The sequence below is a fragment of the Leptosomus discolor genome, chromosome 6, assembly GCF_034619465.1.
Source record: "Leptosomus discolor isolate bLepDis1 chromosome 6, bLepDis1.hap2, whole genome shotgun sequence".
Classification (NCBI taxonomy): Eukaryota; Metazoa; Chordata; class Aves; order Leptosomiformes; family Leptosomidae; genus Leptosomus; species Leptosomus discolor.
Genome location: NC_141396.1, coordinates 29,244,768 through 29,272,491, shown reverse-complemented (window position 1 = coordinate 29,272,491; position 27,724 = coordinate 29,244,768). Strand labels below are relative to the sequence as shown.

General features: G+C 38.1%; 1 protein-coding gene across 1 annotated transcript in view; it reads right to left on the bottom strand.

Annotated features, from left to right (window-relative positions):
• Positions 1-24,037: 24,037 nt before the first annotated feature.
• Positions 24,038-27,724, bottom strand: part of SH2D4B (SH2 domain containing 4B) — a 63,162-nt gene continuing 59,475 nt past the window's right edge. Inside the window, exons 7-8 of the mRNA XM_086466983.1 lie at positions 27,378-27,598; positions 24,038-24,130 (exon numbers count right to left, since the gene is read on the bottom strand). Of these exons, the coding sequence (XP_086323109.1) occupies positions 24,038-24,130; positions 27,378-27,598 (314 nt within the window). The remainder of the gene's footprint in view (positions 24,131-27,377; positions 27,599-27,724) is intronic.

Below are 27,724 nucleotides of genomic sequence, written 5' to 3'. Positions count from 1 at the left end.
AGAAAAATAACAACACATTATACCTGAACTTCTAGTGAAAGGTATGATTATCCACTTCTAAATTTGTTTTAATTGCTGCTTAATGTTCATTAATTATTTTCATGTTTAAAAGACTTTTTTTCCCCTGTAACGCTAAAGCTTAATTCGCGGACAAACTGTAGCTCCCGAAAAGGAAACATGTTTCAATTTTGTTTATCTTACTGTCCATGCTCCTGTTGTTACAAGCCCATGGGAGAAACCCTCAGCTGGTGTATACTGATAAAATTCCACTGATCCTACCGAAGCTGGGCAACTTGCACTGGTGGTCCGATGTTTCATTATGAGAATTGCAAAACTGTTCTGTTGTGAGTTCGCAGTTTGGAACAATCTTGGCTACTTCTAGATGCCTTGCTCTAAGTTGTATATTGATCACCTAAATAGTCATTCAGATTACTTCAAAATAAATCCTGCTTTTAGAGTCTTCTGTCTAACATTGTAGCAGTCAGTCATCCACAAAAATTCTCACTGAAAGTGAGGCAGTGCTCAGAAGTATCATGTTGACAAATGTCTGCTCCATTCCCTTGCAACTGATATGTTTCACCTGCCACAGGGCTGTTGCCAGAGTTTCTTAAGGGCATATTTTCCTGCCATTCTGACATAATAATATTAACCAGCATACTCATAATTTCAGCACATTAAAAAGAATCTCTTATGTTTAACTGATCTTTGAGTTGATCTGTGTCAGCACATGAAAAGATCAGGAACAGCACTTTGAGATGTTAACCTTGGCTGAATGGTGTCAATCTACTGTAGTGCTTCCTTGAGATCTTATGCAAGACATCTATTTGTGATTGTCTTTGCATGGAGCTTGCAGATACACTGGCATCTGACCGAGATGTTGTGACACGTCTTAAACACTTGCCTTGCCTGAATGAGACGACAGAGGAGGGGAGCGAAGGACCATGTCCTGCAGAGTTAGGGTAGGGTTTCTCATGAGCCAGCGTCCCCTTTCGGCGATGTTTTGTTTCTGCATCTGTGCACTGTGCAAGGTCAGTAGTCGATCACTGCGGTGAGGACCTTTGCCCCAAAATGCGCACGCCCCAAGGCCACGAGTCCCCCAACCCATTTCTAGAAGGTTCTTGCCAGAAGTGCACACCCCCTGAGGTAGCCCCCAACTCATTTCTAGAAGATTCACATCTCTGAGTGCACATGCTTGCAGTGGCCTCTGAATCAGCGTCTAAGGGGCAGGGATAGATGCTTTAAAAAGGCCATGAGGTGATGCTTTAATAAGCGTTGGTATTGTACTTCCCTTTGTCAACTCTCCATTCAGCGGTCATTCTCATTATGTTACCGTTTGCTGCCAGTGTTAAGCAAAGTTACCAAGGAAAGCTAATTGGAATTCTGAACCTTTGAGTAACCGTCATTAGCCCTTGTTGCTGCGCAGAAATTCAAAACAACCTCTCCTTGTCCCACCAAGTGGGATGGGACATATGCTTTGTATACCAACATCATACGCTTACCAGTTTTCCCCTTCCCGCCCCTGAGGGCTTAGATATGCTCCGCTCTGAATCATTTTCACCAAATAATTGCAGCAGGCTAAAATATACTGAACATTTTCTTATGCTTTTGCTCTCACTTTATTTACTTGCATATGTCCATTGACAATGGCTAGGATCTAACAATGCAAGCATTATTTTTTTCAATTCTTAAAATAATACTAGCAAATAACCACCCATACAACAATGTGACTCTATTAATTTAAAACAAATACTACAGAGCAAACTTAGCTTTTGTAACGTTCTTAACTCATGCCTCATCATTTTGATATTTTTGATATTTTGCACCATCTTATTAAATTGGGGACTTCATGTAACATATATTTTACTAAAAAAAAAAAATCTTAATTCACCTGCTAGATTGTGAGCTCTAATCGGACTACATCATGATTTCTAATAAAAATATAGACATCCTTGTGTCCTTGCTCCCTCTCCCCAAATTATGGAAGAGGCAATAGCTGGTTGATTGTTGGGGAGGTGGTTGTGGGGTGTGTTTGCAATTCCAAATTAATTTATACAAACTGTTCTGGTTTTGCTTAATAGTAAAAACCCTTCTGTTACTGTAATTAGATAATTCAGGCAGGGACTATGGCTTTCCTGTGCTAACAGGCTCCAATATCTTCTGCGTGCTCTTATCCTGAGAAGGAGCTCTAGCTAGCTGGTAGTCACAGTCATAACTTTCATTTTTCTGAGACTCATTTGTTCATTTCCTTCATAAGTTTAGGACGTGGAAATGAAAAAATAATTATTCAGTGTTCTGTACCTTGCATGCTTACTTACATCTATGCAAAATGTAGAACGTTAGCAAGTAAATCATCCGTTTTACAGGGTAAAGTAAATTTCCATCTCTAATACTATTCTTTTATGTGAATTTTTAAAATACCGATATTGTAAGAGATTTGAAAATTCTGTACTGTTCTGTAGGCTCTACCCTTCTGTTTTCTGAAGTCAGTTCTTTCATATGAAGATTTCTGGGAGTGCTGGAATACATGCATGCACATCAAGGTAGTGACAGCTAGGAGAGAAATGCAAGGAGCCTGAAAGTTGAATAAAATTACAGCTGGAAGGAGCTCCCCCAGAAACCCAGGTGTATACACTTGTGCCTCAAGATCAGAAACCAATCGTGACTTTTAGGAGAAAGTATGTCTGAGACTGCAAAAGCAGAAAGGGAGAAAAACCCTGTTTTTAAAAGAGTAAAGGAGCACCTGAGATTCACAGATTAACCAGCCTTATCTGATACCCAGGAAGATTTAGCATTCTGAGAATAATGATAAGTAAATAAAATAACCCCCTCCGTGATGTAAGGTCTTATAAAAAAATCTTACCAGACTAATTGAATTTCCTTCTAGCTAGTTTAATGAACAAGGTTAAGCATCAGATGTGCTACACCTCTGCTTTAGTGAGGTATTTGACATCGTGAGATTGAAATAAATTGGAAATATTTGCAGAATGGCAAGCACACTAATAATCTCAAAAATTAACAGTTTATTACTCATCATCAGCTGAAGAGACTTTAAATGAGGTCTTTCAGAGGCCTGTCTCGAGATATTTTTTAACTACTCGAGCCATAATATCTGTAAGTTGAGCAATGAAATAAACACACAAAATTCACATATAGAATCATACCGGGAGAATTTGCAAGCATTTTGGAGCTGACAATCAGAATTCGAAGTGATCCTGATAAGTAAGAAAAATGGTTTAAAGTCTGTAAGATAAATTCTGTTAGGACCAGTGCAAGGTACTGCCCATAGGAAGGAGAAATAAAGAGCATAATTAGAAAGAAGGGAAACAAACAACCAGATTATGTCAGGAAAGAGTCTGTTTTTAAGAGTACATCTGAATAAGTGTCAACCATATTAGGTACTTAACTGTACTAACAGGAATATTGTAATCTGAAACTGAGAAAGTTGCTCTGCTTTTCTTTGTCCTGCTGAGAGCTCAGCTAGAACATTGACTGCAGTTTGGCCAGTCTGCTTAAGGCAGACAAAAGCAAATTACGGAGTCTCAAAGAGAATGCTAAGTAAGTTTTAAAAATGTAAACTAAAAGGAAAAGCTGAAGGAATTGAGTAGGGTTAGTCCAGAGAAATCTTACAGGTGATATGACAACAATTCTCTAATGTGAAGGTTGGTAAAAATGCTACACTGATAAATTGTTCTCCAGTCTCACTGGGAGAAAGAGAAAAAAAATTTGGTTGCAGCATAGATTTCAGATGGATACTGGAAGCGATTTTCTAATTCAGGATGTTTCTGTGTTTATCATTAAAGTAGCCAGGGAAGTTCTCTCACTGCTTTGACAATGAAAGACAAAACATGTCATTAATCCTGTCTCACTGAAATTTGGTGAGCTGGATGAACTCTTTCTAATATTACATCTCTAAGATTTTTATGCATTCTTTCACTAAAAGACACAAAACTGAATACTGAAAAGTATTGTACAATACTGGTATTTAGAGTTTCATAGTCAACATATCAAGCAGTTGTTTCTCTGTCTTAAAAATAACTGAAAGCCCAGGTGGTCCATGAAGTGCTTAAATCATATTGATCATCACCTGCTCTGCATACCAACTACATTCTTTTGCACGTTAAGACTGTGAACACTGTACACATTCATGCAGCTTTAGAGTGAGAATGACAGGTAATAGTAATATTTGACTAGTTAATGCATATGACACTCCTGAGTAGAAATTTTGACCACAAGAAGCTTATTTGCTTGCTTTTTTAAGCTTATTTTTAAGACATTGAAAGAGTTTGACTAACAGCTAAGCCACTTTCTGCTATTCAGAACAAATATTTCAAATCTGTCTAGTGTTTTGTAGATGAAACTTGTAAAAAAATACAAAGTATTCACAGCAGACGTCATCTTTTTTAAACAGCAATTTACAGCATCCATTGCTATCATGCCTGAAACCCATGGAATCTAGTGTTGATTCTGTTTTTCCCTATTTAATTATCTGTATTACGAGAAAAAAAAACCCACTGTTTTTAATGTTGATTTCTCATGGAAATGTCAATACTGTATAATTTCTCTCTAATGATATTTGGAGGGAACAGTGCAATTGCTAAATGTGATTAATAACGCCATGGTACTCAAGCCATTACGTCTGTAATTTAGCCTTGGCAGTGCTGTGGTGTATTACAAAAGTAGGACTGCTTAGCAGTCTTTCTCTCTTTGCAATATTTGCTTAAGAGATGCAAATATACATACAAACATATATACCTGCCTTCTCTTGATCACATAACTAATCACTTTTGTCACCCTCCGTTGCCAGTAATCCTCCGGTTACTCCCTCAATTAACTCAATGAGCCCAGTTCTTCTCAGGAATCTCTTACTCAAATTGCGGGAGAAAGTCAGGGGAACATACCAAAAACCCCACACAAACAACAAATCTATTTCTGATGTCTTCATCCAATGTTGGCAGTGCAGCCAGAAGGCTACATTAGGAAGATAAGTTGATTACACAAATTCAGTTTCTCTGAACACAGAAGTAAAGAAGAGGAAGGGAGGAACAGAGAAAAAGCTTTTATCCAAGATGGACAAAAGCCTGCTAATTATTAAAGCAGCAATCTGATGTAGGAGACTGAAATTCAAGTTCTTGTTTTAAGCCAGCTTTCAATGGTCTTTATGCAGTTGACTACCTTCAATAGTCATCACAATTGTGAAACTGCAGGTAATCTTCTTTCACATTTTTAATGAAATTTTCAAATAGTGAAATGAACTTGAGATATCAAAAGAAAAAGCATATTTTTAGTCCATCATAGCCTTCATGAATAAAAGAAATATATTTCCTAATATCACTTACGTGGAGACCTTGAAAGCTTACACAGTTGAAGGGACAACTCTTTGCAGTGACAATGTAAAAAAAGAAGCAGTAACAAAAAATCACAAAAAAGTGACAAGAACTTTAGCCTGACTCCGAGATGTATTACTGCCTAGGGACTTGCTAGCAGGGATTTTTTTTTTTCTCAGTTCCTTTCAGTCTTTGAAGCTTTTTGCTTTGCACTGAAGTTCCCCAGGAATTCACATCAAAGGGAAGAGAGAATGAGGAGAGGCCCTAAATTTGCATTAACCAGTGAAGGTACCAATGGATGGGTGGGGCAAAACTCACCATCCCTCTCACCTGAGGGTTCTAGCAGCTGCTACCCTCCAATTGCTCCACATCCACTTGAGGGTGAGGCAGCAAAAGGGCTGATGTATTTCTTAGCATTCCTCTCCTTTGTAGGCAAACACATTTCTACACAAACAACCTCTTTCTACAGGTCATTGGATCAGGAGTAGCACTTAGTGTTTTGGCAACACATCCCCTTATCTTCTCAAAAGTTGGTGGTGGGCCAGATAGGAGCTAGAGGCTCTGTCTTGATTAGGCTAGCTTACAGCATTGCATCTCTGTACTACATTTAACACATGTAAAAAGTATTCATCAAAATGGAGACCATCAATTGAGCATTCTCTTTGATAACCATATTTCGGACCGTTAATTTCCCTTAGAAGCTCTGATCAAGAACTGTTGAGAAGCATTTTGTCAAATAACAAGGAAAGAAAGATTGTTCAAAAATGACTAATGATTTTGGATGCCTCAATTTTTTGCCTTAGTTCCTTTGAAAAGATTTGTTCTGCAAAGCACTTGCAAATATAAAACCTTACAAAATGTCTCTAACTAACAAAACAAGATATCACATTTGAAAAGTTGGGCTGTAGTATGTTCCCAACCAAGTCTGTGCCTGAAATACACACCAAGATACAAATAGATGAACTACAGAGTGCTGTTTGCCAAAATGATCAGCCCTGTCTGTTATACTTCTAAGGAGAGCATATAATCATCCTAGTTCATAAATGGCTACTGTTTCTACAAAACAACCCAATTTTTGTCTTGTTCTCCGGCTTTAATTCCAGAGGCATAACACCACATGCAAGTCGAAGTACCAAATACTATTAAAATATTTATTTTAAAAGATTGTGCTGTCTGCTTGTCTCCCAAGTAGAAGAGTGATGAGAAAGTGAATTCACTGACATTTCAGTACTCAGGCCTTTTGCAGTTGCAATGACACACTAGCTAAGGAGGATTTTATGACTGTTCCAATTTGAGCGTGAACTGAAACATTTTAAGTTGGCAATGTTTGCCAAACCCTGAGGAACGTTTAACGGTGAATGTCCAGACAAAACCAGAATTTAACCTACTTAACTCCATGCCTGTCAAAACTACTCTCAAATATTTATGTTGAGTTATGCTCCCTTGTCAATTTCAAAGCATATATTTTACAAAACTAAGCCAGCTACAAAGGGATGCTACGGTCACTAAAAGATCTCCTATTATACCAAGAACAAATGGGAAAAAAACTGATCTGGCAGCCCGGTTCAATAAAATACTGTTTTAAAAGATATGGCAACTAGTCAAAGTATTGGGCTTGTCCTACACACACAATCCCAGTTCAGCAGGCTTGCCCTAGTTGACTAAACCTCTTGAACATTTGAATAAATACTACCATACACAAAAAACATTTTTTAGAAGAAGGCTAAAGCTTACAAGAAATATGGTAACAGAGAGCTGAGAATAATTATCACTGTCGAATTTTTCAAGTTGAACAAAATCAAGTAGCACATTGATGCACTTCAAAAAAAGGAAGAGAAAGTAATATGGAGCATCTCTGGCAAGATCTTTTTCCACTTTCTTCCTTCTTCAACTTTGGTCCATCAGGAGTTTCCTGACTCCAGCATTATGAGTTATAGACGATCATCAAGTTGAGCACCAAAAATGATGAGCTAGGCTTAACAATTTGCAGTGTCAGAGCTGAGTTAATATACACTCACTCGGTTCAGGGATTATTCAGATACTCAGCACTATGCTCACAGATTTCAGATCTCTGAGCACAGGAGGAACACATTCACGTCTGCTTGCAGCAGGAATATGAAAAGCAAAAAGGTTCACTCATATCTGAGTGAATAAGACTATTTAGACTATATTCTCATTTTCAGATTCTGTGTACTAGGTTCAAGAGGAAAGAAGTTAGATATGCTGAACCTCTGAGGGAATCAGTTTTTCAAAGCCTTTCTCCTTACATCAGTTTTAATGGGGTTTTAATTGCTCTTCTCTTCTTTGGGCAGTGCATACCTTTTCACAAACTCAATGTACTGTTTCTGTAACATTCAAAAAATCCTCTCAGCAAAGCAAACATTTGGCACCTAGCATTTTGTATTGAAGTATTCGGTGTTCAGCTTGAAGTTTTTCCACCGTTATCTTATTGCTGTGGTGGACCTTCACTGGAATGCAGCCCATCACATAGCCAATACTCCTTCCAGTTCCATCTCCATGCCACATCCTACTGCTTTGTTCTACAGGCTGTGGAAACACAGTGTTCTTGGTGAGGCATTATTACAGTTTTCCCAGTATGCCACTCCTCCTGCACAGCCACTCAGGAGCTTCAAAACAGTACTTAGAATCTGTGTTGGCTGTGTGCCGGTCTTCTGGATAAGGCTGAATATTTCTCTGTTAGGACAAAAGGACTAGACAATGCCATTGGAAGAAAATAATCTAAATTCCCATGTAGGGAATGAATTGAAACTGAGGATTAAAGTTCTTTTGAGACATAATACCCAAGGCATAGATTATGGAATCAGCTTGACATGCATTTACTTGCTTTTACCTTAGAGGGGTTATTGTGACGATCACCAAACCTTAGAGCCCCATTTTTACATCTTAAAGCTCTGCTTTCTACATCTTGAAGTGTGTCTAGATTATCCTTTGGAACTTGCACGCTCTCTCTCCCTTTCGGATGGAGTTATTCAAGCAAGTTCAGCCCTAGCTGCTTCCAACTCTGCTCAAGTGTTAAATGAGGCATACCATTGCAGTAGTTTAATCTGTACTCCTAGCAGAAAGTGCTCTGAGATTAAACTACGCAATCCTCTAACTGTCAACATTGCCGAGTGCTCAATTATGGACCATGATTGGCAGTTTAGTTGGAAAAAGAAGCTGGAGAAAGAATCATAAAATACTTTCAGGAACCGCAAGTTTGACAAGGAAAAGCTATGCAGGCAGTCCAGGCTTTATGAAGTCATCCAGAGGTCTACCAACTTCTGTCATCGGCATCTAAGTAATATGTTATAAAAAAGAATTTATATCTTTGAAACTTAGCTACTGATCGTGAATCTGATTTTTAAATGGTTTGGGATTAGACAATGACTTTGACACACCTTTGTGGCACTGTTTTACTGGATGATTTCTGGAAGTCAAATTTGATTCAAAAATTTGAGAGGTTTTCCTTTCAAAAACACCTCTATTTCAAGACCTAGTACTGCATGTTACAGAAATAATGTTTACTTGTAAGCAACAATATCTAAGGTGTAGCAGACACATTTTACAAGATAATTTTCATTGTTAAGAATAACAATGGCAAAAATTTGGCAAAAATTTTACAGACCCACTTATCTCCTAGTAAATTTATTTTCTTATGAGTTATATTTGACGAGATCTCCTGATACTTCACATATGATTGACTGGCTAGCACCTTGCAACCACATACCTAGATTTGCCCTTGCGAGTCTTTTATTCAAGAACAGCTCAGTTCAGGCTGATGCATTATAGAAGTTAATGTAGGATGAGCTATCAAGTAAAATAAGATGAGCTTCACAGTAAACAGCTACCTAATTTTCAGTCAGGAACCTCAGCAGGAAAGTCAAAAGCATAGAGTCAAATTCATCCTCCCAGCCTTAAAATCTACAGAACCAAGATGAATTGTACAGTAATGTGGTGCCAAAAGCCCAGCACTGCAGTTAAACCAACTTGCACTCTTCAGTCAAACACTAATGCATGTCTATTACTATGCTCACACTTTTTTGTCTTGAACATCACCACATTTTTCTCTGACAGTATAAAATTTTCATAGTACTTTTTCCACTGACTTGTTTTCTTTCTCTGGTTCTCATATGGGTCTAACTCTCTGACAATGAAGTCAGTGGGAATTTTACACTTGACTTACACCAAAGAAAACTCACTTTAGGCCTATCGAGGTACAATTTCCACACAAGTAACATTAGAGAGGTGGGTTTTTCACCTCACTCAGGATTGAGAGCTTTTAAGGAATACGTGTAAATGAATAAGGTAACTAAACACAAGTCAAAGACCAAAACGCTCAACAAGATTAGTTTAGTGACATTCAAGCTAGTATTCAGAGCAAAGCAGTTTCATAAAAAATAATAGACTCTCATTTAGAAAATGAATGGTATCTGAACACATATTAAAGGATTTTATATCTATTGCAGTAATGAAAGATGTGAATTAAAAACATCTTAAAATGGTTTCATTGAAAACACTATTAAAATCAAAGTCCCTTGTCCAGTGGGAATTTGTGAAACCTTTACTCAAGTTCATTAGGCATGCAAAACCCCTAAAGATTCCTCTTGCATTAAACTGTATTTTGCTTTGTGCTGGTGGGATTGCTACAAGATAAAAAGTTTGTGAGGATATGGATTTGGAAGTATTACAAATGGCTTTTTACTGAATATCAGTGCCATTTTATTGATAATGAGGGATTTGCTGACTATTTACTACTGACATTTTGAGAAGTTGTTCTGTAATCCAAAACGATCTCCTACTGTACAGCATTCATTTTTAAGTTACGATCCAGAGGGAAAAAAATTAGGCCTTGGGCACAGCATGACATTTTGATGTATTCTGAAGAGTTATTAAAGGACTTATCATCCAAAGTAGCAGGATAGATTAAAAAATACATAAGCACATTTTCATTAGAGATTGCCTGTTCTCAAAAAGTTCAGATGTTTTTATATGAAGCACTAGAGTTCAGCCACTAATCTGAAATTTTTTCATGGAATTCAGGTCTTTGAGGATTTATTCCTAGAAAGGTCTTCTTTTGACACTTACCATGCTTCATACTTACCTTCTTATACCAGACATTTAACAAGTTGGAAAATGAGGATAAAAGCAGACTTGTATGGTTTTCCAGGAGTTTTGAATAAGGCAGGCACTAGCAGAGCACTCATTTAGCACTGGGTTCAAAACCAGTAAGAACCAGGAACTTAGGAGTGCCTAAGTGGAGATTGAAAGTGGAGGCACTGAGTTGTTCTTAAACTTCGAAAGAGTTCTGGTGTTGTTACGTATAAAAGCAGAATGAATTCAGTTTGCCTGAACTGTTTTTCTTTGTTTAACTAAATTGCTTATCTGAGGGTTTTTTTCTCTACTTTTCCTACAACAACTTTTCTACAATAACTATTCCTGCACGGTTGCCAAAAGAATGCTTCAAGCATACTTAAACACTGCACTCAAGTGACTAGAGCTTAGTTGCAAACACTAGACAGAAAAAAAAAAGGCAGGAGGGCGAAATCAAGAAGGGGAAGATCTCTAAGATATCTATATCGCTGAAAATAAGCAGAAGATCTTGGACCTGGAGAACAGAGCAACAAGAAAAATCAAATAGAAACATTGAACCAGCCCACAGGCTGAGTTGTGGTACAGTTAGTCATGTCCCAGAAAACATGATCCTTGGCTCCTTTTATAGCCTAACAATTACTATCGATGAGGGACTCTCAAAATGTGTGTCTAAATACATTGACAAGAACTGTTAGAGCCTTCTGTGCCTCAACATAGGCTCCAAATTTATTATTTTGCATCATATTTTTTTCCAACATGATGAACATATATTGTATATATAAAGTTACGTTGAATCTGAGACTTTTCAGTTTGGCCACACCTATCATGGTGCCAAAATGAAGCCTAGCTCTGGATATGCAACTAAGACCTTTTATACTGTTTTTTTTTAAACATAACGTACTAATATGCATAGTCATCTAAGAAGTAAAAGAACACAAGGAAAACAATAAACAAGATGTTGATTTCACACCACAAGTTCACTGCCTGAAAGGAAAGATCTCCATCAAAGAAGTTAATAACACTGGTCTACCAGCCTTCCTGAGACAGGACATCACTCCAATGCTAACATAAATTCATTGGGTAGACATACAACTATTGCAATATTTATTCACTTTCCTGCTGTCAGTAGACAAAATTGTTTCCTTGCATCCTTTTGTTAGAAATGGGCTGCTTTTTTTTCTCCTTATATACCTCCCAACACCCCTGACACTTTCTCAGTCATATCTGTAGCTGTTACAGAACTCAGCAACAGCATTTTGTCAGACATGCAGCAGCAGTCACTGTAAAAAATCAAGCTTAAAGAAGAAACTCCAGGTGTCTAGGCTAAATGAAGCCTTCAACAAATACTCTGGTACCCCATCAAATTTTCTAAAAGAACAAAACCCCAGCAACAAAACCACCTCTATATCTCTATTACATACATATTAAGAATTTTAATACTGCAAAAATTAAACATGGGCAAGAATTCCCAGTTGGCTTCTGTAATATACTTTTCAGCCTCTTTCAGTAGAACTTCCACCCACAATGAATTCCAGCATCTCTGCTGTAACCTAAGATTAAACGGGAAAAAAAAACAAAACAAAAGAAAAAACCAAACAAATAAACAAAAACCCCAAAGAAAACTGTATAGCAAAAACTTTGCTGAAAGATGAGGAGAAATGACAGTCAGAAAGAAATTCATAACAATACAACGATGGATCTGAAAATTTACTGGTTGGACCAATAAATTAGCCAAGTGTGGTCCTCCAGAGGGTGTGGTAGCAAGGAAGGAAAAACAAAAAAAATCCCAGATGCCAAAAGATTAAAGAAAATTGAGCAAACTCCACAAAAGTCCAGGGGAAGGTATCCCAAAATTTTAGTACAAACATGACTTCCAAAGACCCCCCCAAAATCTGAATTATTCTATGATTCTACAATTCTTCCATTTTGAGTTAAAAGAAGCTTCCTTTCTTTCATGTCATGAAGTGGCTCTTTAACCCACTATTGTGCTGTGCAGAATGAGGGCAGGAGTTTCTTCATCTTTTACCTGGTGCTTCTAATCAAGCAAAATTAGAATATCATATATCTACACTTTATTTTCTCTTTTGGACTCCTTGGATTGTTGAAAACTAAACTACCATGGAAAATATCCACAAAATATTAAGTAAGAATAAACATTTCATCTGAACTATTTAAGAAAACAGTAACTTTGCTTAGATGTTCTCTAACTTGTTCTTCTGTACGGAAAGGATGCATATTAAGATCACTTTAGAAAAAGAAATCAAACCAGAGTAATTCCATTGTGAAAAACAGGCACCATTGTATTCTTGGTAGCTACTTACAACATTCCTTATTATGCAAGTGCTGTATTACATTACATTTCTGAGCATTATTTCAGTATGTATTAAAAAGTCCCAGTGTTTGAAAGCTTACAGACTGTCTCAAAACACAGTGAATCAACCAGAACATAGCTGTTTGCCACTCTGCTTTCTCTATCACAACAATTCTATTTTAGACATTTCTTATTTTGACATTTCTTTGATTTACTGTATCTGAAATAGTGTTTAGTGCTGTGTGGACAAAGGTGTTAGTGATAGGATTTAAATTTAGAATTTCAGAGACTGATACATTTTATTTCATTTAATAGAAACAGTTTCATTAAGGGAAACACAAGCTGCCCTGCTAATGTGTATTCTGGCTGTGCCTGTGAAGGTCAGAAGGCAGATTTACCTTCTTTTGCATTCAAGGCTTGATTCAACACCCATTGGAAACATTGGAAAACATTTACATTTTTGTAAATATCCTCGATACTGAACTAATATTTTTTTTCTTTTAGTGATTCACGGAGATACAATCTAGTTGGAAATTTTTTCTCCTTTAGACTCCTTCTAGATCAAACTTGAACTTCAGACAAATCGTGCCAGTGACGCTAACCTCCTTAGCAATCACTGTGGGTTTTCCCATTTCAAAAATCAGCCAATATCTTTCCTGCATTCCAACACCATTACCCTAGCAATTCTGGGAAGTTAAGTCAAACAACAGCAAAAAAAGGCTTCTTAACGATCAGTTCATCTCCATCAGGTGAATATTACTGGAGAAGAGGGCTCCTTCCCGTTGTCTTTGGAGGCAATATGGCAGCTTCCTTCCTTTATGGTCTTCCCATTTCTATTGTCCAGCCACAAACAGCATAACTGAATCCCCTGCAGCAGCTGAAGGGTCCTTAAACCAGGATGGTTCGGCATTCCCCTCTGTATTTCCTACTGCCAGTTTTATCTTGTCAATCTGTAAATTATCTGCTATGTTCAGCCTGAGAGCAATCAACCCATGGAAAAAGTTTTTATCAGACCATTATTTTGGGCCCTGGTTCGGATTGGACTCAGTAAACAGGAGGCTTTTGGCAGATGAAAAAAGCTACCGAAGGGTTCCTGCAGTAAAGCTGCAAGATTAAAACCTCAGACTATGAGCCTTCACTTCGGAGCACATGAGCAAACTGTGCCAGGACAGCCCGATCCCGTCCCCCCCACCCCGCTGCCGGCTCCACCAGGCACCCAGCAGCGCCCGGCACCTCCTGGCCCCCGTGGCGGCGGGGCTGGGGCTGGGGCACAGTCCCTCTGCCCGGCTGCCACGCTGACAGACTGGGCCAGGGGAGCAGGTGGGGAAAAAAGGGAAGTCTGTCAGAATCAGTGACAAAAGCAAAGCCAAGCGATGAACCCAGATCAGTTCCGGTGAATTTAGATCAACTAAAAGAATTTTATCCAACGCAAAACAAGAAGCGTTGTTTGTTTGGTACCTATCTCAACGCTTCTCTCATTTGTTTTTAGAATGGCTAATAATCACCAGATTTGAAGCACAAAAGGCCCAACAGCCGCCTTCGGGACGGGCTGGAGCCAGGCAGCCTTTTCCGCCGCAGGGCTCTAGCCTGGGGAGGCGTCTGAGGGAGCGGTCTAGGCCGTACCCGCTTTCCTGCTGAGGCAACCGGCAGCTGGGTGCACGCGTGGAAGAGGTGGGCGTCAGCGCCTGAGGCCTGATCGTTTTAAGAAATGCGCAGGAGCCCAAAAGCTGCTGGAATGCTCGGTCTAAGGGAAGGCTGGGATTTAAAGACATTGCCAGGGCCACGCAGCCTCAGCTGCGCCCTGCCAAGGCCACAGCCAGTTCTGCTGTCGTGTGGCAGGTGCCCACGTCCAGCGCTGCGACCAGTGCCACCCAGCTGTACCCGCCGCGCCCAGCAACAGGCGGCACGTGGCCGGGCTGCAGCTGCACACAAAACCGCAACTACTTGGAGCACAGGCCTCGAGCAAAACTGTCAGGGGAAGGTTTATGTTTCCTCCTAGTCTATTTAGGCTTGAGTGGAAGTAATTTCCTTTTGTCATATGCTTTTTAGTCATCTACAGTGGTGAAAAATAACGTGAAATTCCACGTAGTTAATTCATATGGCTTAGAGGACCAGAAAGAAATAATTTCTACAAGGGAATAAAATTGTTCAATTTCTTTGCTGTACCGATGGCTCCAGGAGAACGCCATGGTAGTTGGAGCTTCTCAAGATCCACAAGTTTCTTAATTTGTGATAAACATCGACTGGCAGGATTTATGCACTGAAAGCCTCAGTACTCCCTCTGTGCTGAGCTGGCGGGAAAGACGTCTGCACTTCACAGGCTGCTCTGAGGTGGGTGCAGTGGCTGCTATTATTCTTGCAGTGCTGTAGGATTATTCTGACAACAATACAGGCTCCTCCTGCAGTTTTAAAGAATGGAACTCCATTCATGACCTTGTACTTCCCTGTACATGGTTAATTACTGCATTACCTTGGAGATTTTTAAACCATTTTAGATCCTTTCTCACTCCCCAGCTAGTATTCCAGGAGTTAATGTGTTCCTTCCTACATCTCTGCGGCATTTACGTTTACAAGTAGCTATCAGCTTCAAACCCCCCATTTTTGTATCATCTTTCACAGCGCATTGCTAATGTTAAACTAAGATCATTAATACTTCTAAACTTTACTACAGCTGATCACAAGGATGCCACCATGCGCAGAAACAAAGTCATGGAAGAAAAAAAAATCTGAAAAAGTATCATCCTTCTAGTCTTTGAAAACTTCACACAGTATTGAAACAGGTAAAGCAACATTAATTCAGTCTCAAGTAGAGCACTTCATTCCATTAAAATTTCATTGATTTGCTGCTGATACAAAATGAACCACCAAAGACATTGATAAAAAAGCTTTATAAAGGGATACGGCAAGTGATCATCTAAAGTGTAACTTGAAATTAATTTTAGCACCGTGGGCAGGTGCAGACATAGTGTTACAAACAGAATATTAGCCAGCAGGCAGGTTTCTCCTTGGTCGTTGTGAATTTGGTTCATTATTAATAGGTCTGGGAGAGGAGAAGAGGAAAAAAAAAAAACCAAGCCCTGATGACTCTTAATTTATCTGCAGACTGTGGCCCAAAGTAAAAGCATCCAAACCTTTTCAAATCACCTTGACTGTCTCCTTGGCAGACAAAATATTTTTAGTTCATTGGATTTGAACAACTTCCGAGAACAGATGGGTTAGCACTTCATGACTGTATGTGCGATGCTGTAGAACAGAATGAATAAAAAATGACCTGGCTGTGAAATACTTATTCCCCACTTACTTCTCATTGACTTCAACAAATTGTCTAAATGTCTCTGACCAAGAGGAAAAAGCTGTCTGCAATGGTTTCACAAACTGACTCTTACATAGGGTGGGGAACGGGAAGTGGTATTTTTCCTGTCATGGAAATATTTCAAGGTTTCAAAAGTTTTCACACTTTCCTGACCCCGTGTCTCCTCAAACAAGCAGTGACATTTGATAGACTGACCTGGAATGCTGCATGAAGTCAAAGTTTCTAATCCAGCTTAAGGTGAACAACTGGAGTCCAAGCTATTTTGCTATGCAACAATGGCTGTTCTGTGGGATGTTTTGCATTGGCATGCAACTGCTTCATTGCAAATGTTTCCATTTGGTATTTGAACAAGTAGTCAGAACTTCGTATTTCTTAATCAGAGCCCTTCATCCAGGAGGAGGTTTCTGTTGTGATTAGTCACAATGACAACTTGGAAAATTAGATCCTTTTCCCTGCAAAAGTTAATTAATAGGCTTAGTCTTTTACATAAACATAGGGCTTATAGAATTAGCCTTTTCCAGAGAAATGAGAACAGCAGACTTAATTTCCATGATGTTATTTATTATTCCATTTACATTAATTATTTTTCAGTGCTCACACTTTTTAGTAGTGTATAAATGGAAATCATACTGTAAGGATCCAAGCATGTAACACAAAATATTTGAAATTGTGAACAATATATATCAGTTCTTTTTTCTGAATACACCCACCTTACTAGCTTGATTTTTTTCTGGAGAAAACATTATCTGGGATCTTATTTAAACCTTCTTAAATTTATTTCAGTTGTCAAATCAGGTATTTAATGGGCATGACATTTTGAATAACTGTTCCCCAGGTATTTTCATTCTCCCTTAAAAGGAAACTAGCATTAAGGCAGAGAATGGATACCTAACGAAATGTCAAAAACATTGAATCTCTGTATTGACTTGGGAACCTAATTCAGCACATTTTCTTTTAGGGCTGAATAAAATAGATTTTTTTTTGTGTTAAATTTGTGCATACTTTTCATATTTTCTGCAATTAAAAATGCCTTTAGATACTTTTAATCTTTCTTACTCTAAAAAAACTGAAATAATTTCATTAAGCTTTGCATTTTGAAACCCCAACTTTCTCCATTAAAAAGTGTCAATGGAAGATTTTCGAGTAGCTCAGTTTCTTTCTGGGGGAAGTGAAAAGTGATTCTGATGAACAGGCCTTATAAAAAAAATCTCATATTTATCAATTAAGGATTGCCACATGAACTCCAGTGGATGTTGTGGGGACTCGGCATCAGAATTCAGTGAACATTCTCATCCCATAGGACAGTTTGTTTACATGCACACCTCTTTACTGTTTTGCTACTAAAAATGTAGATAGGTTCCAGTGTAGCACAGAGCATACTGAAATTCAAAATGAATGAGTCAGTGTGCTGTGAGTACAGCACATAAAAGGTAACAAAATACTGACTAGCAGTCAGACCAGAACTGTGTGCACTTAGTCATCAGTCTTAGAAATTTTCTGTTTTTCTGGGATTCCCTAAGAGAAAACGTTAATGGTAAAAATGATAATGAAACCTATACCTAAATTCCTCTTCCACAAAGTTGGATTTGAATGACTTACTAAAACCATAGTTCTCATTAGCATCAGGCTGTGACGAGCAAGATAAGTTTGAGAACCAAGAACAAGTGTACACGCAACAGGCTATCTTACTAACAGGAGTGCAGTGTTCAGTGTACAGCTCTCTGAAATGATTTGCTGTAATATTTAAGTCCATTATTAAGCTCAAACTCCTAGATGAGAAGACATTTTCTTGTTTACAATACTGACAGTATTTCCTACAGGAGACCAATATAACCAGGGATACTTTTATTCTTTGCTGACTTTTTAAGATCTATAAAATTACACTGAGAAGCTCATTATGCTTTATGTGGTAAGCAGTGTTTAACTTCTACACTCTCATATCCTGATAGTGATGCATAATACATTTTAAAATTCTCTGCCCCAAATATCATACAATAATGCATATTAACTGTTGTCTAAGACAAGTATCTCTGATCTTCCTTTCAAGCAATCTGTGTTCTATGAATTCATGGAAGTGCATTAAGATTGGCCATGTCTTCACTTGCATTGACCATTAATGACAATTGTACAATCAAAAGAATTAACTTCTACCAAACAAGAATTTACAATCACTCCTAGCTCTACACACCTATATACAAAATAGGTTTTTACCATATTCTTGATCTGCGCTACTTCTGTACTTTTCCTGGGGCACTGTGATGTTACTCATTCAACTCGCTTTTCACACCTTCCATTTCTGTTGTGTAAGGGGAAAGTTGCCATGATAGGTGTCAGCCTAGATCCTCTGAATGCTAAGCACAAAACCCACTGCATCTCAGGAAATACTCAATTCAAAACTTTGCCTGCTGTTATTTGTAAAAATATATGGAATAAGACAGTCCCATTGCCTCTCTTTTCTCTCCATTGCTCATGAGCGTATGACACATAAAGCTCTCATTCAAACGGAGAACAGGGAATAAATGGCAGCTAAACTTTAGAGAAGGCATTAACATGCTAAGTGTTTTCTTTGCACATAGATCAAATGAACACAATTAGGACCAAATTAAATGTCCAATCTCTTCTGAAGTTATTTGTTCTCCATAAGAAAAATCACTTACTGATGTTTAATAAAGATACCATAAAATGATGTTTTTAACAATACTGGAAGAAATACCAAGAGAGAAGAAACCAAACTCATTGAAGGCTCCAGCCTAGTAGAAAATTTGCATTAGCTATGAGTCATAATGTAAATATACAAGCTACAGAACTAATCACTAGCAGTAAACAAATATTTGAAGAGAAGGTTTCACACAGCACTTACAAGGCAAGAAATTAGGTATAAAAATCAATTACACACCATTATCATCAGACAGCCTGTATCCAGAAGATTCATCTCAGGAAGCACAAATCAAACATCTGGTCAAGTGCAAACACCTCATTCTGCAATTGATAGCCCAGCTAGGGACGAATTATTACTTCACAGAGGTCACTAACCCTATTCTCTTGGGGAGGGAAAAAAGAAACTGAAAGCAAAGGCATAACAAACCAGAAAAGAATGTCAGTCCTTGAAAATAATTGAAAAATAAACTCCAACCTGGACGTTATGCAAATACATTCATACAAAGGAAGATAAAAATTTCTCCTACTGAACTACCACATTTCACCTGAGACCAGGTTTGAGTTGTGGCATTATGTAAAGAGAAGAATTTAGACCGCAGTGAAATGTGGTGTAACTCCTTTAAGGCTCTGTATTCAGGTCTGTGGGGACCTGGGGGAAGAATGAGCAGAAATGGATCCCTAGCTCATAGAAATTGAATTGTTTTACTGTAGTCAGTGTATTAATCTTGGCTCACCTCAGCGAAGAAATAGGTTTTATTAATTTGATTCAAAGTCATTGAAATCTAGTGTAAATTATCTCTGAATCTGGTCTTTGGAAACAGTTTATATTCAGTAAGTCTGAAAATAATCTTTTATAACTAAAATGTTTAGGTATCTTTCTTGAGGCAGGACCTGTCTTCTTTTGTTCAGTACTTGATCAGCACAATAGGGATTTAGTACTTAATAGTTGCCTTGGAATATTCTTTTATAAAACTAAATGTAAATACTTATACTACATAATTATTTCATTCCTGTAATTATAAGAGGTAATAGACTGGCATCTATTTTCTTTGAGTAGCCTTGAAAATCTCATCCACAATCACTGTCAATTTCTTTGCTTGTTTTTTGTTCTCTTTCAGAGAAAAGAACAGTATTAAACTGGAGATGTCTATGTACAATAAGATTAAAACAAAATTAGAAAAAAAAAGGATGCATCTGTGGATCTAGGAAGAAGCAAGAATAAATCCTTAAGACCTGCTTTCTCAAAGATAGGTGCAAACAAACTTCAGACTTTGTGTGCCATATTTTACTGCTGTGAAACAGATATGAAGAAAAGTTTGATTCATTTAAAAGTTTAAGTTTCTTTATTGCTGCAGCATTTTTCCTTATGAAACAGAATTACCATAATAGGGGTGTCAGTATATTCCTAGTGGTCTCATTGATGAGCAATATTGACAGGAAATCTTACAATGAAAATCCATAACATGCACCTCTCATACTTGACAATAGCTACCACCAGAAAAAGAGATCAGAAAGCAAGACTTGAATGTCACTGTGTAACACAATAAAGAGAGCCATTCCAGACAATGAAACTGCCACACTAAAAAGATTTTGTATACAGTGATGAACAGCTTCAGACAGCATTAAAAGTAGAGCCAGACAGCATGAAGCAGATGCAGCACTCAAGACCAGTGTGGGCCAGCTCAATTTACAGACTGAGAGTGCAAAATCTACTCCAAGGCAGATTTAGCCCAAAGCTGAAATCTTGGAGAGTTGCAGAGCAAAATGGAGGTAGCAGCGTCCAGTCTTCCTCCCAGAGTAAGGGAGGAATCCAAAATGCTTTCAAAACAACGGGATAAGCACATTTTCCCCTTTCTTATTTTCTTAATTTTCCTATTTACTCTTTCACTTCTATTCTTCCCACTAACTGGTTACTTTTTCATAGTCCATTTATTTTCCGGAAGGCAAAAAGAAACATTTGTTAGCTTAGAAAACATCTCCACATTTGTGCTTTCCCCACAGCCCTCAAGTGTATCGGCAGCAGCTGCATATCTCTACCAAGGAAAGCTTCTGTTCTTCTTAATTTCTGCTTGCAGAGATCTCCTTTTTTTTCCTTCAAAATTTATCTTCGGTTAAGTTGCACAGTATTTTATTGCTGCTGCTTCTGGTTATGTACTGTTCAGTTTTTCTTTCCTGGTAACTCTATGAATTGGCTGGATATTTTTCATTATTTCTGTGGGGCTATGGAAAAAAAAAAGTGCTATTCCTTTACTTGAGAATTGTGACAGTTATTAGTATAATAAAACTCTCAGATGAAATTGAAGCTTTCCAAGTAATTTCATTTGCAGGGGAACTTACAAGGGATTTATTTTAAAGCCAGGTAAAACCTAGAGTGAGAAATGGATAGAATTCAGACAGAAAAATTTAGAAAATTAGAAGTAGGAAATGTGCACTGAAATGAAAACGATGATGCTGTTGTGATATTAATTACATCACAAGAGGACACATAAACTAAAGAGCTAATATTTCCAAGCCTTCTTTTCAGCTAAACAAAATGCAAGAAGTTGCTGAGAATTGTGTCACTAGAAATGAATAGCCATATTATTATCAGTCTCTGAACATTAATTATTCTTCAATTTTCTGTGTACAAAATTGTGTACAATGGGCTGAGTAATCTTCAAAAAACTTTGAAAATTGCATGTCTTCTTTGAAGTAGGGGTCCAGTTGTTCTGTGATGGAAAACGTGCAGTAGTGAATAACATGAGGCTGAGGTGTTTCTTGAGATGCCTCTATAGCGGGAGCAAGTACAGAGCTAGTTTCTCAGAGGAAGCAGCTGGTAGATACTGGGGCTCTTTGGAGAAGGTAGATTGCACTTGGTGAATGTTCTATTGGAAAAAAAAGCAACTGACTGTGATTATTTTACAGAGTCCACGGTGAATGGCTCTGTGCTGAGCTCCACATTCTGGTCGCTGGACTCAGTGACTATATACCTGTACCAGGTGTATTCTGAGGCCTATGTAAGTGTTCCTGTGTTCAGAGTTGCAGAGCTGTATTCCGTTTAAGAATCCAGGCCCTGGTGACCTGCAAAGGACCACACTTTAACAAAATTCCAAGACCACTTGCATATCTTGACCCTTTATCTATCTGCCAAGTCACCTTTTTTTCTCAAGGTATCAGACACATAGCTAAAGAACATCCTACTCTGTAAGCCTACTTGCTGTGAAAAGCCCAGCTCTCCTCTTACCTGAGCACTGTGCACTAAGAACAGCTGCTCCAGCTAATAAGCATTGCTTATTTGCTGTGTCCTGATTTGATTTGTTATGAGGTGCTAACAGTAACTACTTAAAACCTCCTGAGCCAGTGTCCCAAGTGATTAATACAGAAACTGTCCAGCTAAGTCTCTGTGGAAAGTTCATTAGAATTTTCTTTTCATGGGTCACAAACATCGATGGATTAAATCACACAAAAAACAATGTTAACAAAAGAAAATTTTCCTGAACAACAACGAAGTTTGTGTGCAAAAATCCAAGCTTTAATACAGGCTAACTGTAGAATTAATGATGAAATATATTGCTATTATTATCACAGATATTTATTATTATTGTAGCACCTTAAATGTAAGTGTGCTTTATAAGCTTGGATAAGACAAGTTTCTTTTCCTAGATGAGCTTACCATCTAGGTCAGACAAACTATAGAAGGTAACAGTGAGTCAAGAGAAATGACTGTTTGAGAAGAGATGGATTTATGCAGAGTTCGGGAGGGAAGTCTGCACTAGGATTTGGAAGAGATCCACATAGGAACTCAGAGACTGCCCAAAGAAGTAGCATATAGAAATACACTCAGTGTACATTTCCTATGTGTTCAGATTCCCAGGACAAAATTAACCATGGAGGTATAGTGACACATACGGATTGGCCCACTTTACATCTCAAAATACCTATCACATATGAAAAAGTACTGAGAAACTGCCTACTAAAGGCATGACTATTGAGACTAACCAGTAGGGACACAACTACTTCCCTCATGTCCCACTTCACGCTTGAAACAAATCAGTTGCATACAAAAGTGTCACAACCCTGTTATTTGAAATACTGCCCTGCAAAATGAATGTTTGGAGTTGAAATGAACACTTTTGCACCCAGCAGTTTCTCTCTATAGCCATTCATGGGAATAGAGCAAGGAGGTAATAGTAAAAGATTCCGCAACTCTTTCACTCCACTTCCTGAACTGGCTGCCTCAGTAGTATCCAGCTTACCATGCAGGACCTCATCTATACCGTGTGACAGCCCAGAGTGAAAGGAGGCCAAATTGCTGTGGCGAAATTTTTTTTTTTTTTTGATAGTTCAAACACTAAGAAACAGCTCCATGCATCTAGGCTACAGCTCTGTTTTCATGGGGTTTAGTATGTATAACAAATGGATCAAGAACATATTGTATGCGTCTTTTTTTTAAATGTTAAATAGCATGATGATAATGTAATTAGCTGTGCCTTTTATATGGATAAATATACCACCCCCACCTTCACTCATAGGTCAGCTAAGGAAAATACCTGGTCCTATAGCAAAGTAAAGCTAGGAAGCTCCAGCATGTGTCTTGCACATCAGAAAGCAGAAAATATGACAAGGCCAGTGAGAAGAGCTGTTGTTGCTGCAAATCAAACTCCTTTCATTAGAGTAAATAGTTCAGAATAAACTCACCACTTTCTGTACAGGAGTAAAATTCTTTCCAAGGCTGCTGGACTGCATGAAATTGTAAATAAAATGTGAATGACCTTATTCTGTCTCTGCTGTAGTGAACTTTGTAGGCCTGAATTCAAAAGCATAATGGCAAGTTTCCCGCTACACCTAACCATCTAAGCAATCACAAACTGCAAAAGGATGTTTCAAGATTGCTTCTCATTCTATCAAAAGTGCACCACTGAGTAATGAGACTGACAACAGAAACTGACAAACCCTACTGTGGAAAAAAGAATCTGTTCATCAATATTGGTACTTCATACAATACTCTGTGAATAGTTCCTGCCCATACTTACTGCTGCATTTTGCATTTTCAATCTCAAACATTAAGAAAATTAAGATAGGAATTCAGTGTTCAGTGGAATTGGCCACAATCCCTTGAAAAATTTCTAGGAATAGTCCTCATTTGTAATGTGCCAGTAATTTCTCACCTTTAAAATATTAGCAATATGAATAATCATGACAATTCAGATGCAAAACAGGAATATTTTGGGCCTTCTAACAAGGATACCTTTTGGCCACAAGACCAGTGGCTTTGGAAGTTTAACTACTTCTCAGTGGTTACTTTTGTAGCTATCTATTACTACAGCTATCCAGAATGCATTCCTGTTAGTCCTGGATCAGTTATTCAAATAAAGGGCTGTAGTCTGGTGGATTCTTCTGCTGTCCACATGGCTCCAGTAGCAGCTCCCCACCTGAGGACGTGATGATTTCTTCCTAGAAAAATAAAACCAATTAAAATATCAAAGGACTAAGCCTTTCCCTGTCTTCAAAGAAAAGCAACTGATAGCAACAAAGACCATCACACCACTTACTGTAATTGGTAACCAATTATTAATAAATGCTTGATAAAATACAGATCAGCAAAGGGGTCCTATCAACTATTCATTTTCTTCGTTCTTTATCTCGTACTTATGCTAGTAGTCACCTGTGCTTGTATCAAGTAGTGAAATCAAACGGTGTACAAAAAAGGCTGTAATTTGCACTACCTGTAAGTTGCTACGCTACTTGAGAAAAACAGCTATAAATGTCTATAAAGGATATTCTCAAAGGTTAATTTGACATATGCCAGTCCCACTATGCCACTTCTGTAGTCATTGGGATGAAAGAAGTTTCCCCAGGCAGGCCAAGCAAGAGCTCAATGTTGAGTGCTTACACACAACAGTAACAGCTTTCTGACTGTTTACAGAGAGGTGGAAGATACTAACCTTACTAGGGAAAGACAGTCTTTACAAATAGCACCTGTTCTCATTAATTAAATACCTGCATGCCAAGTCTGTCATTCCAGTAATTGATTACCAAGATGAATACAAAAAACTGGAAAAGTAGAGAACTTTGTGTTTGCACTTGTTCCTAAAGTAATGATAGTTCATTTTTATTTTTTAGAAGTTTGAGATTTATAGATGCACCAAAATGAGTCAGAATCCAGAATTATATTGACTAAAATAGCAATCCTTCATCTGAAAGTTTAGATCCAAGTTATGGATCTATAGATGAGCCACATTTTCAAAACGTATCTAGTCTTTATGGGAATTCAATGGAAATTTGGTGTCTGATTTCCTCAGAACACATGCAGGCTCCCAGTTGTGCTTCCTTTCCCATCACTACATCAGACTGAGAGTAAGTTCAGAAAGTTACTACTCAAATGCTTTTGAGAAGGTTATGAGACAGTAAATGCAAAGATTTAGCAATGATCTTGAATATGTTATTGTTGCTTTCCACACGGTATTTAAATGCAAATAGTAATTAGAGAAAATGCACACTTGCTCAAGTGATCTCTTATTTTTTAAAATCAAAATGAAGTAGTTTTAGATTCATATGTATAAGAAACTAAAAGAGTAGTTATGCCAGCCCTGCTTATTTTGACTGAAAGTGAAAAGGACTCTCAAAGAGAAGTCCATGCAACTTTTGGGGTGGGAAAGTATACTCTTGCCAAAAATAGTCCTGAGGAGGTAGCAGCTTTTCCAGACAATATAGCAATAGCTGCAAGAAGTGTGCCCACAGCACTTTATGTAAACACTGTTTACATAAAGATTGCATAGTTGGTTTACAGAAGGCTTTGGGACACTTGACAATGTACTTCACCAGAAAGCACAGGCAGAAAAGCTTCAAAGAAAACCATGTGAGAGACAGGATAAGATGCCTCCTGAAATGATTGCCAAAGAGAACAGTTTAAATATAGGTATTAACCTAGACAGTTAAAAGAGAACTGTGTGGTGACATTAAAGGTGCACCAGTTTCTCTAACAGGCTTACTACAGGGGGAGCTATATAACTATTATCAGGGGATCATTTTTTTTTTTTTTTTTTTTTTTTTTTAATATCAGGAACTAAAAGCTTCTGACAAGTGCCTTGCCGCTGAATAGATGTGTTTCTAGCAGAGTGATCGTCTAGGATAAGCTGCGGTGAAAATACAGGAACATAGCTGGAGCAGAGGTGGTTGGAATTGGTTGTCACCATCACCCCCCTCCAGGAGCACAGGGGTTACTATTTTAGCCACAGCTCCTACATCCAATGCCTGATAATCTTCATTTGAGGTGTTGTATGTGTGCTTTTCTTTCCCTGACAAGACCCTGGTTGGACTCTTTCCAGTTGTACTGGGTCGTGCTGGGATGGAGTTAACTTTCTTCATAGCAGTCTGTACGGTGGTGTGTTTTGAATTGGTGGCTTGACCAGTGTTGATGACACACTAATGTATTGGCTATTGCTGATCAGTGCTTGCACTCAGGCCCTGCTGGCAGTGAGTAGGTTGGGAATAAGTGAAAAGTTGGGAGGGGACGCGGCCCAGTTGATTGACCCAAACTGGCCAAAAGGATATTCTGTACCATATAATGTCATGCTCAACAGTAAAAGCTAGGATAGATGAAGAAGAGTGTGGGCTGTTTTGGCTTCCAAAGTGGCCATTGAGAGAGAATTTAATCAAATTAGGGGAGAAGGTATTTTTTTGGTCAAATGTAACACCTACTATCCTCCCATAAGGAAATAATAATTTGTGGAAATGTCATGGTGATCTGTGAGGGAACACTAAGGCAACACTGAAGAGATGCTGCAAACTAGCTGAAATAAAAGAAAGATTTAAAAGAGAAGGGAAATTAAAAGAAAAATAATCTCTGCTTAGTGTCTGTGAGACTGAATATTGAAAAAATTAAAAGCTATGAAGCAAAGGAGGAAGAGAAAAATAATAGGATTAGTTTGAGACAAGAGTGAGAAGAGGATAAAAAAAGAAAGGAAACGAGAAAAGAAAAGAGAAGATGAAGAGAAATTGTAAAGGTGGTGAAGTTTTCTTAGGTTTTTTTAAGCATAATTAAAACTGATGAAGATGGGGAGAGATGCAAGATGATAAAAACAACCTCCTCTATCAGAAAACAGTCACAGTCTGGCAACAAAAATCACAAGTCAGGGGCAAAGTAATTCAAACCTATCTAAAGTCAAAGACAAGAAGCAAATTACTTTTGTAATACTGTTTTGGATAATAAAGAATGACCCTTAGCACAACCCTAAAAGAGAACCCCTCCATGTTCCCTTCTTTACCACAGGGCTCCACTCCTTCACTTTTGCACATTACAGCCCTTACATCAAAGGCCGAAAAATGCTGAAATTTCATTGAAAGACCTTTCTATGGTATTTCCAATCTGATTTTGTACAGCAAAGAGGCTCAGAAAGTGTTAGCTCTGGCAGCCCTTATTAGTCTGTTTTTAGCCCAGGAGAGTATGCATTGCATACAAATCTGCTTAGAAGGGGACACAAATACATGCTGAAGCATTTGAAAGAAGGGCAAAAGTCTTCTGATTCACTTCAACAAAAGACATAAATGTTACAGCTAGGCTTGCTGTAGAATATATACATATATTCTTTTCCCTACTATGGTTACTACTACTTTCCAGCGTGGGTTCAAATTACATGGTTCCGCTTTAAATTTTTAACGCCTTCCACTGAGTTATTGATCTCTACCTAGCAAGTGTTACCTTGTGAAAATCAATAAGATCCGTCAGTGTTGCATGTCTGTTTGGATCTACCCCCAAGAAACTGTAGAAATCCCCCGAAGCATCAATCAGGAAGTGTTTGAACCCACTTTGCTGGCGATAAGACAACGCATAGCCCCAGATTTTCTCACTGACTCGCACCAGGAATGTTCCTTCAGATTTATTCATCAACAACTCTTCTGCCTCCTGGCGGCTGATAATACCTGGCAAGAAAAAACCCTATGGTTACACAGATAACAGGTCTGTCAGAGAAAAACAAATGCAAAACAAATATACAGAGCAGAAGTGAAATTAAAGTGGCGTAACTTCTCAGGATTGAATGTTTATAG